At 37.3% G+C, this 22031-nt stretch overlaps 1 protein-coding gene across 4 annotated transcripts in view; it reads left to right on the plus strand.

Moving 5' to 3' along the window:
- Positions 1-22031, plus strand: part of TFDP2 (transcription factor Dp-2) — a 181530-nt gene that overhangs the window by 43619 nt on the left and 115880 nt on the right. For 3 of the 4 annotated variants that reach the window (XM_019438420.2, XM_019438405.2, XM_019438409.2), the window contains exons 2-3: positions 13911-14027; positions 21716-21782. In XM_019438420.2, the coding sequence (XP_019293965.1) occupies positions 14013-14027; positions 21716-21782 (82 nt within the window). In that variant the 5' untranslated portion in view covers positions 13911-14012. Of the gene's footprint in view, positions 1-13910; positions 14028-21715; positions 21783-22031 lie in introns of those variants that run through there. The other variant, XM_019438426.2, reaches the window with a different exon arrangement.

Below are 22031 nucleotides of genomic sequence, written 5' to 3' on the forward strand. Positions count from 1 at the left end.
ATTTCCTTTTGTTGTCTGATTGCTGATGCTAGAACTTCCAGCACTATGTTAAACAACAGCGGTGAGAGTGGGCATCCCTGTCGTGTTCCTGATCTCAGGGAAAAAGCTCTCAGTTTTTCCCCATTGAGGATGATGTTAGCTGTGGGCTTTTCATAAATGGCTTTTATGATCTTTAAGTATGTTCCTTCTATCCGACTTTCTCAAGGGTTTTTATTAAGAAAGGGTGCTGGATTTTGTCAAAGGCCTTTTCTGCATCGATTGACAGGATCATATGGTTCTTCTCTTTTTGTTAATGTGATGTATCACGTTGATTGATTTGCAAATGTTGAACCAGCCCTGCATCCCAGGAATGAATCCCACTCGATCATGGTGAATAATTCTTTTTATATGCCGTTGAATTCGATTTGCTAGTATCTTATTGAGAATTTTTGCATCCATATTCATCAGGGATATTGGCCTGTAGTTCTCTTTTTTTACTGGGTCTCTGTCTGGTTTAGGAATCAAAGTAATACTGGCTTCATAGAATGAGTCTGGAAGTTTTCCTTCCCTTTCTATTTCTTGGAATAGCTTGAGAAGGATAGGTATTATCTCTGCTTTAAACGTCTGGTAGAACTCCCCTGGGAAGCCATCTGGTCCTGGACTCTTACTTGTTGGGAGATTTTTGATAACCGATTCAATTTCTTCGCTGGTTATGGGTCTGTTCAAGCTTTCTATTTCCTCCTGAATGAGTTTTGGAAGAGTGTGGGTGTTTAGGAATTTGTCCATTTCTTCCACGTTGTCCAATTTGTTGGCATATAATTTTTCATAGTATTCCCTAATAATTGTTTGTATCTCTGAGGGATTGGTTGTAATAATTCCATTTTCATTCATGATTTTATCTATTTGGGTCATCTCCCTTTTCTTTTTGAGAAGCCTGGCTAGAGGTTTGTCAATTTTGTTTATTTTTTCAAAAAACCAACTCTTGGTTTCGTTGATCTGCTCTACCGTTTTTTTAGATTCTATATTGTTTATTTCTTCTCTGATCTTTATTATTTCTCTTCTTCTGCTGGGTTTAGGCTGCCTTTGCTGTTGTGCTTGTATTTCCTTTAGGTGTGCTGTTAGATTTTGTATTTGGGATTTTTCTTGTTTCTTGAGATAGGCCTGGATTGCAATGTATTTTCCTCTCAGGACTGCCTTCGCTGCATCCCAAAGCGTTTGGATGGTTGTATTTTCATTTTCGTTTGTTTCCATATATTTTTTAATTTATTCTCTAATTGCCTGGTTGACCCACTCATTCGTTAGTAGGGTGTTCTTTAACCTCCATGCTTTTGGAGGTTTTCCAGACTTTTTCCTGTGGTTGATTTCAAGCTTCATAGCATTGTGGTCTGAAAGTATGCATGGTATAATTTCAATTCTTGTAAACTTATGAAGGGCTGTCTTGTGACCCAGTATATGATCTATCTTGGAGAATGTTCCATGTGCACTCGAGAAGAAAGTATATTCTGTTGCTTTGGGATGCAGAGTTCTAAATATATCTGTCAAGTCCATCTGATCCAATGTATCATTCAGGGCCCTTGTTTCTTTATTGACCGTGTGTCTAGATGATCTATCCATTTCTGTAAGTGGAGTGTTAAAGTCCCCTGCAATTACCACATTCTTATCAATAAGGTTGCTTATGTTTATGAGTAATTGTTTTATATATTTGGGGGCTCCTGTATTCGGCGCATACATTTATAATTGTTAGCTCTTCCTGATGGATAGACCCTGTAATTATTATATAATGCCCTTCTTCATCTCTTGTTACAGCCTTTAATTTAAAGTCTAGTTAGGGGCGCCTGGGTGGCTCAGTCGGTTGAGCGTCCAACTTCGGTTCAGGTCATGATCTCGCAGTTTGTGAGTTCGAGCCCCGTGTCAGGCTCTGTGCTGACAGCTTGGAGCCTGGAGCCTGCTTCGATTCTGTGTCCCCCTCTCTCTCTGCCCCTCCCCAACTCATGCTCTGTCTCTCTCTGTCTCTCAAAAATAAATAAACATTAAAAAAAATTAAAAATAAATAAATTAAAAAAAAATAACGTTTAGTTTGTCTGATATAAGTATGGCTACTCCAGCTTTCTTTTGGCTTCCAGTAGCATGATACATAGTTCTCCATCCCCTCACTCTCAATCTGAAGGTGTCCTCAGGTCTAAAATGAGTCTCTTGTAGACAGCAAACAGATGGGTCTTGTTTTTTTATCCATTCTGATACCCTATGTCTTTTGGTTGGCGCATTTAATCCATTTACATTCAGTGTTATTATAGAAAGATATGGGTTTAGAGTCATTGTGATGTCTGTATGTTTTATGCTTGTAGTGATGTCTCTGGTACTTTGTCTCACAGGATCCCCCTTAGGATCTCTTGTAGGGCTGGTTTAGTGGTGACAAATCCCTGCAGTTTTTGTTTGTTTGGGAAGACCTTTATCTCTCCTTCTATTCTAAATGACAGACTTGCTGGATAAAGGATTCTCGGCTGCATATTTTTTCTGTTTAGCACACTGAAGATATCGTGCCAATCCTTTCTGGCCTGCCAAGTTTCAAAAGAGAGATCAGTCACGAGTCTTATAGGTCTCCCTTTATATGTGAGGGCACGTTTATCCCTTGCTGCTTTCAGAATTTTCTCTTTATCCTTGTATTTTGCCAGTTTCACTATGATAAGTCGTGCAGAAGATCGATTCAAGTTATGTCTGAAGGGAGTTCTCTGTGCCTCTTGGATTTCAATGCCTTTTTCCTTCCCCAGTTCAGGGAAGTTCTCAGCTATAATTTCTTCAAGTACCCCTTCAGCACTTTTCCCTCTCTCTTCCTCCTCTGGGATACCAATTATGTGTATATTATTTCTTTTTAGTGTATCACTTAGTTCTCTAATTTTCCCCTCATACTCCTGGATTTTTTTATCTCTCTTTCTCTCAGCTTCCTCTTTTTCCATAACTTTATCTTCTAGTTCATCTCTTCTCTCCTCTGCCTCTTCAATCCGAGCTGTTGTCGTTTCCATTTTGTTTTGCATTTCGTTTAAAGCGCTTTTCAGCTCCTCGTGACTGTTCCTTAGTCCCTTGATCTCTGTGGCAAGAGATTCTCTGCTGTCCTCTATACTGCTTTCAAGCCCAGCGATTAATTTTATGACTATTATTCTAAATTCACTTTCTGTTATATTATTTAAATCCTTTTTGATCAGTTCATTAGCAGTTGTTATTTCCTGGAGATTCTTCTGAGGGGAATTCTTCCGTTTGGTCATTTTGGATAGTCCCTGGAGTGGTGAGGGCCTGCAGGGCACTTCCCCTGTGCTGTGGTATATAACTGGAGTTGGTGGGCGGGGCCGCAGTCAGACCTGATGTCTGCCCCCAGGCCACCGCTGGGGCCACAGTCAGACTGGTGTGTGCCTTCTCTTCCCCTCTCCTAGGGATGGGATTCACTGTGGGGTGGCATGGCCATCTGGGCTACTTGCACACTGCCAGGCTTGTGGTGCTGGGGATCTGGCGTATTAGCTGGGGTGGGTAGGCGAGGTGCACGGGGGCAGGAGGGGCAGGCTTAGCTCGCTTCTCCTTAGGTGATCCACTTCAGGAGGGGCCCTGTGGCAGCGGGAGGGAGTCAGATCCGCTTCCGGAGGTTTGGTTCCGCAGAAGCACAGAGTTGGGTGTTTGCGCGGAGCGAGCAAGTTCCCTGGCGGGAACTGGTTCCCTTTGGGGTTTTGGCTGGGGGATGGGCGGGGGAGATGGCGCTGGCGAGCGCCTTTGTTCCCCACCAAACTGAGCTCTGCCGTCCGGGGGCTCAGCAGCTCTCCCTCCCTTTGTCCTCCAGCCTTCCCGCTTTCTGAGCAGAGCTGTTAACTTATGACCTCCCAGAGGCTAAGTCGCGCTTGCTGTTGGAACACAGTCCCTCCGGCCCCTCCGCTTTTGCCAGCCAGACTCGGGGGCTCTGCTTGGCTGGCGAGCCGCCCCTCTGCCCCGGCTCCCTGCCGCCAGTCCGTGGAGCGTGCACCGCCTCGCCGCCCTTCCTACCCTCTTCCGTGGGCCTCTCGTCTGCGCTTGGCTCCGGAGACTCCGTTCTGCTAATCCTCTGGCGGTTTTCTGGGTTATTTAGGCAGGTGTAGGTGGAATCTAAGTGATCAGCAGGACGCGCGATGAGCCCAGCGTCCTCCTACGCCGCCATCTTCCCTCTCTCCCCTGCCCTCTTTTTTTTTTTAAATCAATGTTAATTTTGGTTTATTATTAAATATTTAGTAAATACTAAATAAATCAAATTAAAAATTATGCAATAATTATCTTTAAGGATGGGAGCTCATGCACGTGAGACAAATGTTCTTATGACCTGCCATTTTTCCAGAAGTCGCTTTTAGATCATTTTAAACTGTGTAGTATTTAGTTTATATTCTTCAACATTTGTAAATAACACAAACCTTCAATCTCCTAAAAATCTTAAATGTAAAATGAAAACTGCTTGGAACTCATCTTTTCATGATATCATCGAACATATGTATAGTAACATCTCATTTCTGTAAACTTTATTGTAAATTTTGGTTCTCTGTGACCTTGGGGAAGTTATTTAAGCTTTCTGACTCAGTACCCCTCTCCCCCCCACCACCCCCTAAAATGGAATAACTATTCTGCACAGTTATTTTGAGGACTTATATAGTAAATAGCTCTTATGATGATGCTGATTTTAAAATTGTTTCATTTTCATTTGAATATAGATTAGGTACCTATATAAGTATGGTGGTATTCCAAATGACAATTGGAAATTGTACTATTTTCCTCACAGATTAGTCCTTTTTGATTGCCTGCAATTTTGTCTTTGTGCACTTTTGGGTAAATTGAACGTTTGATGCTTGCATAGTTCTTTGTACAGTACTTTGTCTAAATTTATTACTACCCAAATGATATTTTAAAAACTCACCTGTCCTGTTGTGATGGATCAAGTTGGGATAAGTCTTAACATTTGTATTACTAATCTAAAGCTGTGTTGATCTGGAAATGTGACTTTGCTGAAGAGCGTATGTGCAGCCAGTGATTGAATCCGTGTTGTCATTGTACATAAGTGCATAATGGTTTAAAATTTGGCTTGCATTGCTTGCAAAAAAAAAAAAAAAAAAATTTGGCTTGCACTAAAGAACCTTTCTGTTAGGTCTTGGCATGATTTTGAAATGTGATTTTGTTTTAAATTTGGGTGATATCTTCTAACATTGCTTCTTTGGTCAGGGTAGACTTGTTTTCAGTGAGTGAGAACTGGTAATAAATGTTATAATCTATGGAAATGTTTGAAACAAAAATATCACTTAGGTTTCAATATAGAAGCACATATAAGGAACATGTCATAAGTCCCAATTTTGTCAGGGAATAAGGAAGGAATTCTACTTCAGTGAATTTACTTGGTGAAATGTAATTCTATGTCTAATCTTTCTTTAGTATTAAGCTATCAGTTGTGAATTACTTTGCTAATGTACTCATCCCTAACACTAGCTAACCATTTGTTCCCCTATTACTACATCTTTTCTACTGGATATAATTGGCTTGACGTCTGAAAATCAAGATAAGCAAATTTAGTAAGAATTTTATGTTAATTAAAATTAATAACATGAAGGAAAGCCTGAGGACTTGAGTTACTGACTAAAGCATGGGTTTTGTGAAAGCTAACTTGAAGGCTGGAGACCCTTTTTTTTTTTTTCCTCTCATTTCTGGGATTTGCTTTGAGTTTTGTTTCTTTGAGTTAAGTTTGTTAGATAAATGGATTATGGATGGTAATTATAAACTTATCTGATGTACACAAGAAGTGAGCGAGCATTTCAGTTACTAAAGAATTCCAGAATATAGCTGATATTGCTAGTTTTTAAATAATTAAGATGCAAGTAATTTCTACATAATCTTTGGTGAACATAATTTAGTATCTCTCTGGTTCAGATGTTTGGCTGCCTGCTTAAAATCTTTTTGAGGCTTCCCACTAATCAGATGAGGTTTCACTGTGCACCTTTTTGTTCTTTCTGGCTTTTGTGTCATCTCTTAGCAGCCCTCCCATTTGCCCTATGTTTTCAGGTACCTAGATCTTCCTTCAGTTTCTGCAACTTCCCATAGGCTTTTCTTCCCATGAGCATTCATTTCCCTGTGCTGCTGGTTGTTCCCTCGGGCTGTGTTGTACCCTCTGTCTTTGCCTCTGGTTTACAAAGTTTGCTTGTTTGTTGAGTTTGGCTCAGACTTCACTTCCTGAAAGAAATCTCTAAACCCACTGGAGGCCCAGTCCTTTAGTGTACATATTTCCTTTGCATCTTTTTTGCCTACTGTAGTAGCACCTACAGTAATTGTCATAAAGTAGTTAATTATAAAATGCATGTTTAATGCCTAAATGTAGGTTCCACAAAGGCAGGGACTGTTATTGTTTCTCGTAGTATCTTTAATGCTCAGCCTAGTGTTTGACATGCAGCGGACATTCAGTAAGTATTTATTGAATAAGTAAATGAATGAGTAGCGCTGAGACAACATTATTCATCATTTCACTACATGTCTGTAGAAGACTGTTAAAAGTTGTTATTGATTGCTTATAGTATTAATCAGGTTTTATTGTTGCTCAGGATCCTGAATAAAAGCTTATGTAACACTGGAAAATTTTTTTCAACTTAAAAAATAAGCAATGAACATAAAACCAATTTTCTTTTCCTTTTTTTTAATTAAAGATTTTTTTTTAATGTTTATTTATTCATGAGAGAGAGACAGACTGCAAGCAGGGGAGAGGCAGAGAGAGAGAGGGAGACACAGAATCTGAAGCAGGCTCCAGGCTCTGAGTTGTCAGCATAGAGCATGCATGATACAGGGCTTGAACCCATGAACCGGGAGATCATGACCTGAACCAAAGTGAGACCCTCAGCCGACTGAGCCACCCAGGTGCCCCTCTTTTCCTTTGTAAAATGTTGACGGTTCTTTGGAAGAGTAGCTTTTGGTAAAAGTGTTTTTCAGATTTTCTCTTGTGTACTGTTGTTTTCACCTTAAAAATTAGTGAAATTAAATGTGCCCTTTTATAAATATTTTTCTTATAACTTAAATTAATGAAACACAAATACACTGCTGGATCCAAAAAAACCTTTCTGTTCATGGTAGAAAATTGTCACTCAAAATTATCCTATATAGCTTAATGACATTTCAGAGGTGTAAATGTGGTATATGGTTAAAAATCTTTTCATTTTCTGCTTTCAAGTCATTGTTAAATGAGATTATCATTCTATTTATTTATTTATTTATTTATTTATTTATTTATTTAAGTAGTCTCCACACCCAACACGACCGACCCCAAGATCAGGAGTTGCATGCTCTTCTGACTGAGGCAGCCAGGTGCTCCAAGATTATCATGCTATTAAAGGATGAAGAAAATAAAATATTGAGTATGTAATTCATCAAATAAATATTTTCTTTAAAACAAACAAAAAACAAATATCACTTGAGTTCCAACCATGTACCAGACACTGGGTATATATAATAGTGAACAGATAGGGTCACTGTCCTCATGAAACTTACACTTTAGTTGTCAGAGATAGGCCACATTCTGATAATCACACAAATAAATAGATAATGAGAAGCTGGTGTGTCTGTGAAAGAAGAAAGTACGAGAGGGTAAATAGAGGGAGACCCTGACCTAGTCTGGTAGCAGGAGAGGGACAGTTTTCCCTGTGGAAGTGACATTGAGAAGAAATCTAAAGGATAGGAATTAACTTTGGTGAATATTTCAGGCTGAGGAAACAGCGTGTGTGGAGGCCCTGAGGCAGGAGGAGCATGTTTTTGAGGAACTGACAGAAGACCAGTAGAATTAGATCACAGAGAGGAAGTGACTCAACACAGAGATGGAGAGGTAGTCGGAGACCAGATCAAACATTAAGGATTGAGTCATTAAAATGTGATTACTGACACCAGTTTGTAGCCTTAAGAAGTCTAAATGTCCATTGCTAGGGGACTATATCATAAATTATGGTACAATGATGTAAAGGAATACTATGTAGCTATAAAAAAAATGAAGTTTACTTATGTACTCAAAAATAAAGAAAATTTCTATTTAATATTGAAATTAAAAAAGAGAAAGAACTAAAAAAGGTTAAAACCTGACCCAAAGATATGTGACCTGTGCCATATGAAACTTTCAAGGATGTTGTTGGTGTAGTAAATTATCCTTTTGTATACATGTATTGTAATAGTAATTGCATATTTTGTTATATTTTGAGAATCTGTTATATCTCAAGTCAGATATATTATGGAAATTAGCATAATAATTAAGAACATGTCTACTGGTCTGAGATCCCAGGTTGATATACCGGCATTGCCATTTACACAGTTGGTTAACCAGGCAAGTTACTTCAACTCTCTAAAGCTCAGTTTTGTCATCTTAAACATGTAATAATATTTATCTGATAGAGTTGTGGTATGAATGGTATGAAATCATGCCTGTGAAGCATTTAGGAGAGTGTTTGGAAATGCTCATCACCTAAGAAAGAGTTACACACTACCACTTTGTATGAAAATATCTTCTCATTAATACCACTTACGGGAGTCAGAGTACAGAAAGAGAACACCGAAGGATGTTATACCCAAAGCTTATTGTAGTTGCCTGTGAGAGGTGGGATCATGGCTGATTATTTGTTTCTTTAGATATTTGATTATTGTTTTGTATGTTCTCCAGACTTTGAAACATGGGCATGTTTTTAAAATTAGTAATGTCTTCATTTAAATATGCTGCCTTTGCTGAAATGTAATTGTTTCATAGCCTCTTTTTCAGCAGTGTTAGAAAGTCTACATACCCAGATTTAGGTGATGTTAATCCTACAGACTTATCCATAATTATTCCTTCTCCTTATTTTGATTAGTGCTGTACAATTTTAAAAGGCTTTGTGGCCAGAGCTGCTAATTGTGATTGGGAAGGAAAAGGATTTGCATTTTGAGACCATCTGTGGGAGTTGCATTGTTTGAAACTGACAAGAGATCATGGCAGATGGTGAGGTCACAAAGATTGACTTTTTGAGCTTGACATAATGTGTTCATGAAGCTGGAAGAAGAAATCCAACTTATTTTTTAACCAACTGAAGAGTTTAGTGACAGGAAAAAGTATACAGTTGTTGAGCTAGGATAAAACATAATGCATTAGTGCACATGACTGGTTTATCTTTGAAAATCACCAGTGCCACCAAAGATGGCAGGTTCTTGAAATATTCAGTGCCATGTGTATTTACTTTCTAGATACTTGGTTTTAATATGTTGCAAATAAATTTTAGATTGAAGACAATGTTTAAAAGCAAAAGCTTTAAAAATACTTAGAAATGTGCATTTTTATTAATTATTTATTTACTTTTTTAAAAAAGTTTATTTTGAGAGAGACAGAGACAGTGCGAGTGGGGGAGGGGCAGAGAGAGAGAGGGAGACAGAATCCCTAGCAGGCTCTGCACTGTCAGCGTGGAGCCTGATGCAGAGCTCGAACCCACAAAACTGTGAGATCATAACCTGAGCCTAAACCAAGAGTCGGCGCTTAACCTACTAAGCCACCCAGGTGCCCTAGAAATGTGGTTGGTTGGTTTGTTTGTTTATTTATTTATCTAGTATTAAAAATTTTTTTTATTAGAAATGTGTGTTTTTAAATCAAAGGCTGTACGCTCTCAAAGGCAGTATAGCATACTTCTTCATTTTTAATTGAATGAGGCAGATCTCTATCATAATCCCATTTCTTTTTATAACATTTTTCTTAATGTAATTTTACATAATTTAAATTACATTTGAAGGTTTATGCTTGCTCTTTCATCTACTACGATGTCTTCAGTGCCTCGATTAGTGCCTTGCACATAGTGTTCAGTGCTTACTGAATGAATAAATAAATCAATGAATAAAGTTATTGCCTACTTTTGTTAATTTTAGGACAGTTTTTCTCAACCACAATTAGACACATTGTTTCCTTTTTAAACTAGATTTATGGTGTGGTATTTTTTACTTCTACTACATGTGAATTATGTATTATTTACTTTGGAAGAAGAAACCTTAATTTGTCATGAGAAAACAGCAAACTACTTTTTTCTCTAACGTTGAGGGCTTACACTGTGCTAGGCCATGTGTTATCTTGACTTGTTGAATTAAGTGCTATTTATTACTATTTTGAAGATGAAGAAATTGAGGCACAGAGATGTTAATGTAAATTTACTCAAGAAATCCATGTGCTTTGGCTCTGTTTCAAACATTTATCATTTAGGTAACATTTAGAGGTTTTAGTTTGTACTTAGTTCTGGTGAGAGGATACAAAGGGAATACTAAACAAAATTAAGTTAAAGTTAATTAATGTGGTTAAGTATTTTATTGGTAGCCACTTGTTATTGTGTGCTGAAATAATAACGCTCTGTTAGATTTTTTCTTTTAGTTGGGTGAATATCACAGTGTTGCTCAATAGCCCAGCCATTAGGAAATATAGTACCATACTGAATACTGAATATTGTAATGAAGCTAGAAGCAATCCTGACCATTACAACCATATTCTGGAATGAAGAAGTGGGAGAAGGGAAAAAGGACATTTACTAGTTGAATCTGGTAGCTCAACCCAATGATGTCTGCTTATATTTCACTGACCAGGATTATGTCATATAGTCAGCACATCTGAAAGGGAGAGTGAGAATGTAGTGCTTTTCTTTAGTTGGGCATATTGCCACCTTCAACTTCTCCTAAGGAAGAAGAGGGAAAGATACTGGATAGGCAACAATATCTGCCTTAGATCTAGCAGGTTTCTAAAATTTAACAGGAACTTTGAATGGAAAACCCTTCCTTATTTTTTGTTGTACATTTAGGGGCACCTGGGTGGCTCAGTCGGTTAAGCCTCTGACTTCGGCTCAGGTCATGATCTTGCGGTTCGTGGGTTCGAGCCTTGCCTTGTGTGGGGCTCTGTGCTTACAGCTTGGAGCCCGGAGCCTGCTTTGGGTTCTGGGTCTCCCTGTCTGTCTCTACCCCTCCCCCGCTTACACTCTGTCTCTCTCTTTTTCAAAAATAAATAAACATTAAAAAAATACATTTCAGGGGCACCTGGGTGGCTCAGTCGGTTAAAACGTCCAACTTCAGCTCAGGTCATGATCTTGCGGTCCGTGAGTTCGAGCCCCGCATTGGGCTCTGTGCTGACAGCTCAGAGCCTGGAGCCTGTTTCAGATTCTGTGTCTCCCTCTCTCTCTGACCCTCCCTCATTCATGCTCTGTCTCTCTCTATCTCAAAAATAAATAAACGTTAAAAAAAAAAAGAATAAAAAAATACATTTCAATAGGTCAGAAGGTAATCTTAGAAATATTTAGAATTGACTTTTCGTGGGATGCCTGGGTGGCTCAGTTGGTTAAGTGTCCGACTTCAGCTCAGGTCATGGTCTCGTGGTTCATGAGTTCAAGCCCCATGTCGGGCTCTGTGCTGACACCTTAGAGCCTGGAGCCTGTTTCAGATTCTGTGTCTCCCAGAACTTATTTCTGCACCTCCCCTGCTCGCACTCTGTCTCTGTCTCTCTCAAAAATAACTAAACATTAAAAAAATTTTTTAAGGGGCGCCTGGGTGGCGCAGTCGGTTGAGCGTCCGACTTCAGCCAGGTCACGATCTCGCGGTCCGTGAGTTCGAGCCCCGCGTCGGGCTCTGGGCTGATGGCTCAGAGCCTGGAGCCTGTTTCCGATTCTGTGTCTCCCTCTCTCTGCCCCTCCCCCGTTCATGCTCTGTCTGTCTCTCTCTGTCCCAAAAATAAATAAAAAACGTTGAAAAAAAAATTTTTTTTTAAATAAAATAAATAAAATTGACTCTTTGTGATTAGGAATGTTCAGTGTTTATGAATAAAATTTGGTGTATTAACTTGGTGGATCTGATGATTTTCATTTGGACAGATTGTACCTAATTTACTGCTTAACATAACCCTGAAAAACTCAGTATACCTGTTTTTCAAATGAGGACACTGAAGCTCAAAGTGGTTAAGTCACTTTGTTCAAGGTCACACAGCTAAGTGTCAGAGCTGAGATTGAGCCTAAATTAAAAAAAAATCCATGCTCAGGGTGTCTGGGTGGCTCAGTTGGTTGAGTGTCCAACTCATGTTTCCCACTCAGGTCATGATCTCACCAGTTTGTGGGATGGAGCCCCATGTCGGGCTCTGTGCTGAGCGTGAAGCCTACTTAGGATTCTCTCTCTCCCTCTGTCTCTCTCCTCTGCTCTTGTGTGCGTGGACTCTCTCTAAAATAAATAACATTTTTAAAAAGTTAAAAAATAAGAAAAGTAAGAATACTTTTTTTTTTTTTTTTTTTTTTTTGCCCACAAAGTTTTACTTATAGATTCCAATTCTAGTGTATGAGATGGACATTTTGGAGTTCCTGTTTCTTCAAGCTCCTATTGCTTATGGTCTTTTCCAAATTAAATTTTATTTTTTCCTTCCCCTTAAATTTCTTTATTAAAGCTTTAATTTTGAAATGATGGTAAAATAAGAGGAAAGTTGCAAAAGTAGGGCAAATAACTTCTAAATACCCTTTTCTCAGATTAACCAGTTGCCAAAATTTGCCACATTTGTTTTATCATTCCCACTTTATCTCTATATACAGATTATATATATTTTTTCATCATTTGAAAGCTAGTTGCTGCTATCATACCTCTCCACTTCTAAATATTTTGGTGTATGTTTTCTAAAAACAAGCACATCCACCTAAAAAAATCCCATGGTCCTCTGATCAAAAGCAGGAAATGGAACACTGAAACAATACTATTATCCAGTCTGTGGACTCTATTTCAATTTTTCCAGTAGCCCTAATAATGGTGTTCATAGTAAGTATTTTTTTCTGGTCCAGAGTCCACTTCAGGATCATACTTGGAATTTAATTTTTACGTGATTTTTGTCTTTTTAAATCGGGACTGTTAGTCAAGTTTTTTTATTTTTTCTTTCATGACAGTAACATTTTTGAAAAGTTCACCTGTTATTTTATAGAATGACCCTCCATTTAAATTTCTCTGATATTTCCTCATGATTAGATTTAGGTTATGCATTTGGATGGAAATACCTCAGAAGTGATATTATATCCATCTCAGTGCACTTGTGGAGACGCGTGATGTTGGTTTGTGCCACTGTTGGTGGTTATTTGATAGGTTTGATTACTTTGGCTATGTGGTGTGTGTCAGGTTTCTTCACTGTGAAATTTGAATTAGTAGGTATTTTGTGGGGTGATATTTCAAGACTGTGTAAATATCCTTTTTCTCACCCACTTTCACCCACTAGTTGTAGTATCCAATAATGATCCTTGTCTAATCAGTTATTATGATGTTTACAAATTGGTGGTTTTCTTACGTCGTTATTCCTTTCTATTTACTAGTTGGTATTGAATTGCAAAGAAGAGCTTTCCCTTCTTCCTCATTATTTCGTTTAATCTGCTTTTTATCAGTATGCAGTCCTGGATCGTTACTTTATTCAAAGAGTTTATAGTCATAATCTGTTACTGTCACTGTATACTTTGGCGCTCAGTTGTTCCAGATTGTCCAGTTGTAGGCCCTTTAGGCTGGCTCCTGTATACTTTTGATATATCTCCATCATTTCTTGAGCTCTTCCTTATTGTACAATAAAATGTTCTAGTCATATCTTGTACATCTCCTGCCCCAGCTCTGGAATTGGCTATTTCTCCAATAAGCCTTGATGTTTCTTTCATTGCATTATCTAAAGTAACATAGTATGATATTTCAAAGCCCAGGTTTTATCACTTGTTAGCTGAGTTGATTGGTCAAATTTTTTAACTTCTGTAAGCCCAAATTTCTATCTGGAAAATGAGGGTTAAAATGGTATATGTCTCATAGTGTTGTGAAGATTAAATGATCCCCTTAAAGAACAATGCATGTCACTTGGTAAATATGACATGAACATTGCCTATTATTATTGTTATTATATTACTGTTCCCTCTCTTTTCCCCTTTTGACAGGATGTTCTTTTAAGGAGTTATTGAAGACGAAGTTTTTTTTGTTTTTGTTTTTTGTTTGTTTTTTAATGGCTTTACAGAATTTTAAATCGAATACAGTTTGACATGACGGCAAAAAATGTAAGTATTTGTAAATTTTTAAACGTGATATTCTTAATGTGAGTTGTACTTTTCCCTATGCACATTTTCTTCACTATTCTAATTAAGTAAGTTCATTTTACTGGCATTAATTTATAATTGTTTTTGTTTATGCATAGAGCAAGATAGTAAACTTTAGTGCTGTTGAATATAGCATTCTACTGGACACGGTAGCATTCTTATAAATTGCTGCCAAGTTGTGTCGTCTCAACAGCTGCAAAATTTCCATCTGTAGAAAGTTTCCCACCCCTCTCCTTTTTTGGTACTGTAATAAATTTGTTTTCGTGCTTGCTGGAGATTTTTACTTAGAAGATCACTGTTTTCTTTGGCCCAGTTTTTTTCTTGTGGACATAAGGGAATATGTATACTGGATATTGTTCAAAAGAAGCTTGCTATCTTCCATGAGATGATTCCTGAGGGGACATTAGATTTTGGATTTTTTGGAGAACTTATTCAGTTTGTTTCCTCTGCTTGAGGCTATCATTTCTGAATCTACTTCCTTTCAAGTTATTTTCTTATTGTCAGGCTGTATCAATGGATTTGTTTCCAGTTATGTGAGGATTATGCTAGAAAATAAATACTACAACATTTAGGGAAATAACTTACAATTGCTTTACTGTTCCCAGATTGTCATGTTGGAATCTTTGATTGCATGTAACAGAAGCCAGCTTAGGCTACCTTAAAAAGGGAATTTATTATAAAGATACTGGAATGTCTCAAACAATTTATGAGTAGGAATTTAGTGGGCCCTCAGAAAGATCTGAGTACAGGAACTTGAAATCTACCAGGAACTGAAGCAGTGTTTAGTTTCCATTTATTAACTCTGCTTGTCTGTGTGCATCTGCTTCATACTCTCTCTCTCTCTCTCTCTCTCTCTGCAAATCATGCTCCTTAGTTTTCCAGGCAGCATCTCAATATATGTGTTACAGAGCCAGCCTGTTCAGAGAAAGAGAGGTGTGAAGGAAAGGAAGGAGGCAGCTTGGCAGATCCTGTCTGCCCACGTGAGCTCCAATTCCAAACTCCTTGGGGTGGACCTCTGACACTGCTCAAGTGTGATGTCTACTAATGGTTTAGTTAATTGCGACCAGGAAGAGCCAGCATTCTATTGTGTGGAAAGGTCTTTTGTAAGCCAGGCAGTTCCAAATACTGCCTGTTATACATCTAAAGAATAACATTAAAAAAAAAAAACAACAACCACCTTAATTATTTATCTCTATTTTCCTATTATTAACTTTGCTTTTGACATGCTGTAAGTAGCTGTAAGCAGATATAGATTTTGTTTCATTATAATTTAATTAATTTCATTAGGATAAATTATCAGGAGTAGTAGGCTTTAATCTAAGACTTACATATTTGTTAAAGTGCTGTTGGGGGGAAAGAAGAAACAAAGTTTTAGTCTGTGTATAGGGAATTTTCTTATAGGATATTATCCTGATTTTTTTTTTTCTCCTTTAGGAAAAAGGGGAGGTAAAAGTTATCCTGAACCACAAGATGGTTAACATTCAAATAGCAAGCATATTTTGGCTTAAAATGTGCCTTGAATCAAATATCATCTTCTTAGTCATATGTACAATTCACTATATTAAAAGTTGTTTCCCTAAAGTAGCATAAAACATTTGAACCAGTGATGATTATACTCCCATTATTTTGTTTGTATATTTGGAAGAAATCAAACAGTGAGCAATATATTTCTCTTTCTGCTATGGCATCGTAGGGGGAGAGGGATAAGTGATGAGCTGATGGTCTTTTGATACCTTTGAGTTAGGGACATGGAGAAGTCAAACCTCAGATTAGGCTAATGTATGTGGAAAAGAATTGGAATAGACTGTCTGAAAATAACCAATCAAGTTTACTACCTATTCTGCAATAGATACGAACATTTTTGTGGCTTTTAATATGTTTTGTCAAGATACTTAGTGAAAGGATTATACTAGTTCACAGTGCCACAAACAATTCATTCTCCTTCTTCCCCCACCCACCAAATACATGTACCTGATCCTGTTCTAGGCTCCTGCCTTCTTTGGGCTTATAGTCTAGTGAGAGAAGACAGTGGATACATATATACTGTCAGGTAATGATAAATGTCACGAAGAAAAATAAAATAGGGTAAGAAGAAAGAGGGTGATGGTAGCAAGGGAGAGCTCTTTCAACTCAGGTGTTCAGAGAGTTCTCTTTAAGGGCATGACATTCAGACAATGCTCTTGAGTCTCAATCCAAGAAGAAGCCAATCATATGAATATATGGGAAAAGATCATTCCAGGTAGAGGCAGGAAAAGGTGTGGTTGTTTAAGAAACAGCAAGGTGACCAGTTTTATAAGTGGAACAGACTAAGCAAGGGATAGTGGTAGGGGATGAAGTCAGAAGGGAAACAGGGGCTGGATCATGTGGACCCTCAAGGACTGGGGCGTTGGGTGTGTATTTGAAATGTCAGTAAGGAGCCATTAGAGATTTGGTGGATAATTGCATGACCTGACTTACCATCTTAGAAAGTTTGTCCTGACTGCTGAGTCAATAGATTGAAGAGGGGCATAGTAGAAGCAGGAGACTCATTTGGCACTTAACTCAGTAGTTCAGACACACGCACAGGTCTTAGAGAGGCATTAGTAAACACATACTCAAATATTTACATCCTTATTTTCTGTTTCTCATGTTACATTTCTCTTACGAGAGCAGGTTTTTTGTGAAGAGTTGTTTTTGCCTTATCCATGCCATAGTAGGCCTCATGATTACAAATGATAGCGACCCTATTCAAAATAGCTTAAGGCAAAAAATGGAATGTGTTGATTCACATAACTGAAAAGTTTGGAGTAGTGTGGCTTCAAACATATCTGGATTCAGGGGATCACATGATGGTGTCAGGGATCTAGTCTCCCTTTTTCCATCTCTTGGCTCTATATGGTAGCAGAATACCCTATATTGGCCTTATAATTCTTATATCAGAAGAAGAGAGGGAACTTTTCTTTTTTAGCGTGTATATTTCAGATTCCCTGGAGGAGCTTTGGTTGACCCTGCTTGGCCCACATGTTCAGTTAGACAAGTGGAGAAAGAAGTGGGCCAGGTCTGGGTCATGGGTCCACTTTTGTTGAAATAGCACAATTGAAGCTCAAGGATTAACAGCCATACTGAAACTACATGGATTGTGGGATGGGTCATTTTGCAAAAAGTAAGTTCTGTAAAGCTGGCAATATATTCATTGTTTCTGAGATAAAATTGTTGTCAAATGGTATCTAGTAGCCACTGATACGCTTCATGACCACAAATGCAGGTGTGTTCTAACTTAAGCTCCCTCAATATACAATCAAGAATTTGGAAGGTAATTTGATGTGTATTTTGAGCCTTGTCAAATAATCTTTTAAAAAATATGTAAGCCTTGGGGTGCCTGGGTGGCTCAGTTGGTTAAGCGTCCGACTTTGGCACAGGTCATGATCTCATGCTTTGTGGGGTTGAGCCCCGCATTGAGCTATGTGTTGATGGCTCACAGCCTAGAATCTGCTTCAGATTCAATGCCTCTCTCTCTCTCTCTCTCTCTCTCTCTCTCTCTCTCTCTCTCTCTCTCTGTGTGTGTCTCTCTGTGCACCTCCCCGACTCGCCCTCTGTCTCTCTCTCAAAAATAAATTAAAAACATTTTTAAAAATGTAAGCCATGATACTCATTATAGAAAAATTAGAAAATACAGATAAGGAAACGGCATAGAGATTAGCAGCAGAATTTTGCCTAGGAAGACATCTGGTATATATACAAGTGTGTGTGTATGTAAAAAATATATGTATATATTTCTAATAAAAATGTCATGCTGTTTTGTAACCTACTGTTTAGCTTAATCTCTGTGATGAATGTCTTTTCTTATCTTAATATCTCTGCAACCATTTTAAATGACTGTTTTATGTTATCTACTAAATAGGCATTATACTTTCTTAATATTGGCCATTAAGTTATTTCTATTTTTATATATTTTTAAAAATTTTTTTAATGTTTATTTATTTTTGAGAGAAAGTGAGCGGGGAGGGGCAGAGAGAGAGAAAGACACAGAATCTGAAGAGGCTCCAGGCTCTGAGCTGTCAGCACAGAGCCTGACTCGGGGCTCAAACTCACAAGCCTTGAGATCATGACCTGAGCCGAAGTCAGACGCTTAACCGACTGAGCCACCCAGGTGCCCCTCTATTTTTATATTTTTTAAGTTTATTTATATTTCTAGAGGGAGAGTGAGGGGCAGTGGAGGAGGGGAAGAGACAGGGGGACAGACAAACTGAAGCGGGCTCTGCACTGAAAGAAGAGAGCCTGATGTGGGGCTCAAACTCACAAACTGTGAGATCGTGACCTAAGCTGAAGTCAGATGCTTAACTGACTGAACCACTGAGGCACCCCAAGTTATTTCCATTTTTTTTTTAAACTTTCTTTCTTTCTTTCTTTCTTTCTTTCTTTCTTTCTTTCTTTCTTTCTTTTTTCTTTTTTTTTTTTTTCTTACTCATTGGATTATTCTCATAAGGCAAAGTCTTAATGAAATTACTGGCCGAAAGGGTGTGTGCTTTTGGGGGCTTTTGTTTCATATTGCTAAATTGCATTTCAGAAAGGTTGCACCAATTTATATATTCATCAGTGGTATATGAGAGTGCCATTCCCCTTTCTTTTTTTTTTTTTTTTTTAATGTTTATTTTTGAGAGAAAGAAAAAGCGAATGCATGAGAGCAGGGGAGGGAGCAGAGAGAAGGGGACAGAGGATCTGAAGCAGGCTCTGTGCTGTCAGCAGTGAGCTCTAGGCTCCAACTCATGAACTGTGAGATCATGACCTGAGTAGCTCAACTGACTGGGCCACTCAGGCGCCCCCCCCCCCCCCCCGTTATTTTCTTTTTAATCTTTGTCAGTATAATCAGCAAAAAATGGTATGTAATTTATTCATTTCCCTCATTACTAACTAAGTCAAACTGGTATGTTGTATGTTCATTCATTTATTGGTCCCTTGCATCTCCTATGAATTGACTGTCAGTGTTGAAAAGTTAAAAGCCATTACCATTACCATTTGAATAACAATCCACACTTGAACATTGCTTTCATTAATAATCATATTCACATAATTATTTAATTTGATCTAAGGAGCTCTCTGAGTTTGTTGTGCACGTGTTTTGTCAGCTCCATTTTGCAGTGATTGTTCCAAGATCACCTTGCTTGTAAATGTCAGAGCTGAACTTGGAATACAAATCATCTCATTCTGAATCTTGTCTTTCAGTTGTCAATCTAAATATGTTAATGTCAATGAAATTATAATGCTGTTAGTGGGAAATATGATTTTATTCTTAAAAACTAGGCTTGTATATTTTTTATTCTACAGACATTTAGTGACTGTTTACAGTGTGCAGCACAGTGTTTGAATAACCCAGTAGAAGCCTTTTCTCAGGACCTTGTTAGGTAAAAAATTTTACATAAAATGAGTTCACCTTTTTCTTTTGCTCTGTGAACCATTATTATTATATCCTTTTTAAGTAGAATAAGGAAAAAGGCTGTTTTTAAATGCCTTTCCTAGCCAACTTTTTCTATTCTCAAATAATCCTTTTCTTTGTCTTTAAACTGTAAAGTGTTTATGAAAGCAGAAATTATTGCATTTTTGAAATTTTAATTAAATTAATTTTAGTGTTTATTTAAAGTCTAGATACAAACACTTCTCCATCTACTGGACCCAAATCAGCATATAGTATTGACCCACAACTGACCTTTGTCTTTTTAGTGTGTAATTTGTTGGTTATTAAGATGCAAATGTACTTCTGTTTAAAAGTTTCCAAATTGATTCACTGCTTCACTCTGCAGAAGTTGGCCATTAAGAGCAGGTGTTTAAGCATAACAGTAACTCAGTAACTGTGAACTCTCTCCACTGTGAATATGTGGTTTCAGTTGAGGTTTTTGCCGTTATCTTTGTTTAGTAACAAAAAGGTATAAACTAATGCTTTTGAAATAATTGTAACACATGTATTAAATGATCACATTGTATTAACCTTGGAATATTAAAGTCTGTCTTCGCCTTCTTTACTTTCTTTTTACAGTAGAACACCAATGAAAGTTTTGTCTTTCTCTTTTTATAGCAAAAAATTTTGTTATAAAAGGGCGGCATGTTAGTGATGCCACAGTAAACTCTTGGCATTTACAAGTAAAGCTCGCCATTAATATTTGTGAACAACTCTGGAGATCCATGTAGTGGTAATTTGTTGCAAATTTTGTTGCAAAGGGTTTACTTCTAATAGCATACTTATAAGAAGCTAGATAGAATTAAGTATCTGCACCATTATATACATAGGATTAAGAAGCTGCATTTTAGATGTCTTCTGCTCAGCTGCTGTCATAAAAATTTGGTATTCAATGAGAGAAATAGGTTTGCATCAGAATTACTTTTCCATGATGTGAATGATATGTAGAAATATTTCTGGTAACATATCTCTTGACAAAAAGAAACAGCTATTAGTAGTGCATTTGAATTATTAAATAATGAAATAATTAGCTCTTACATTATGAAATTGTGAAGTGTCAAATGAGTTCTCATGAAGAATATATAATGCTAATACAGTGTGTAGTTTAAAAACAACACAAGTGCACAGACATAAAGTTATAAACCTTTGTGTGCTTTAAAATCTTTTCAGTGTGTATGCTCTGGTTTCTCTTCAGATCGTATAAATCTTTCGCCTTTTACTAAAATCTTTTCAGTGTGGTAGTACTTTGAAAGGATGTTTGAGGTACCAAGTTAGCATTTGGTAGATTACAAATCTACAAGGATTAAAACAATAGCATAATAGTAATAGTAGAACAACTTATTAGAATCTTGCTTTATGTCAAGTTTTCAAAAATGTAGAGTCTTTTCATTCCTGGCTCTATAATAAATTTTTTAAACTCTGTTTGATGATACTACTGTATTTAGCTCTATGATTCCAAGAAGTCCAGTGGCCATCACATTAAATGAAATAAATTGCCTCAAGGTGAATTTATAGTTACACTTGTTGTAGATAGCCCCCAGGTATCATATTAAAGTAATGAAGGTTAACATGAATTGAGCACTTTGTGCCTTACACTGGGCTAGATGCTTTATATGAATTATCTTAATCTTTCTAATAACCTAAACTGATGATAAGCACTTCTAGCACCAGTTCAGAAGACTGAGGTATAGAGAGCTTGTGTGATTTGAACATGACCATGTGTCTTACTGAACCAGAATATGAGCCCAAGCAGTTGTATTTGAGACCAGTAGATCTCACCTCTGTGGTATAGTATTAATGGTCTTTATCTGATCCATTACGTATCACAATGTTGAAAAACGCATAATAGGCAGTGATTGTGAACAGTAAAAATTAAGGGCAACATGAAAATGGAATTTTGGTAAATCTGTTGGCAGCTTCATGGCTGCCACAACTTGCTTTCAAAAAAACCATCAGTAAAATCTGTAGGTCTCAGTTCTGCTCACAAGTAACATTATTTCATTGATTTTTATCTTAATCTGTACAATTCCTGCTTTTCCCATTGCAAGCAACATTTTCTTTTAATTTCTACTCCTATTGTTGATATAATTAATTCATTTTTATGTGGCTGTGTTTATTATTTTACATGGAATCTTCAGTGGAAGGTATAAAATAACTTATTAAATGATCACATAATACTTAAGATTCTATTTTTAATTTTTAAAACTATTTTATTCAGGTTGGTTTGCCTTCCACAAATGCAGAACTAAGAGGATTTATAGATCAGAATCTCAGTCCAACAAAAGGTAAGGACAGTTGAATAGAAATTTTCTGCATTGAGCCAGTTTGATTGCATTTGTTTTATAAAATATGCAGCTATGAGTATTACTTTACGTATAATGATTGTTATATAATATCACTGGGTTGTGTTATAATATACCAAATAACTTATATCATATGAAACTCAGTTCTGAGAGGTGGGGAGAGAGTGAGGTTGAGTGTGTGTGATATTTGTGTTACTTTTCTCCATCTCTTTCCTAAGAGGTCTCTAAGAC

This window comes from Panthera pardus, unplaced genomic scaffold (assembly GCF_024362965.1).
Source record: "Panthera pardus isolate Hobbes unplaced genomic scaffold, ASM2436296v1 HiC_scaffold_16, whole genome shotgun sequence".
Taxonomy (NCBI): domain Eukaryota; kingdom Metazoa; phylum Chordata; class Mammalia; order Carnivora; family Felidae; genus Panthera; species Panthera pardus.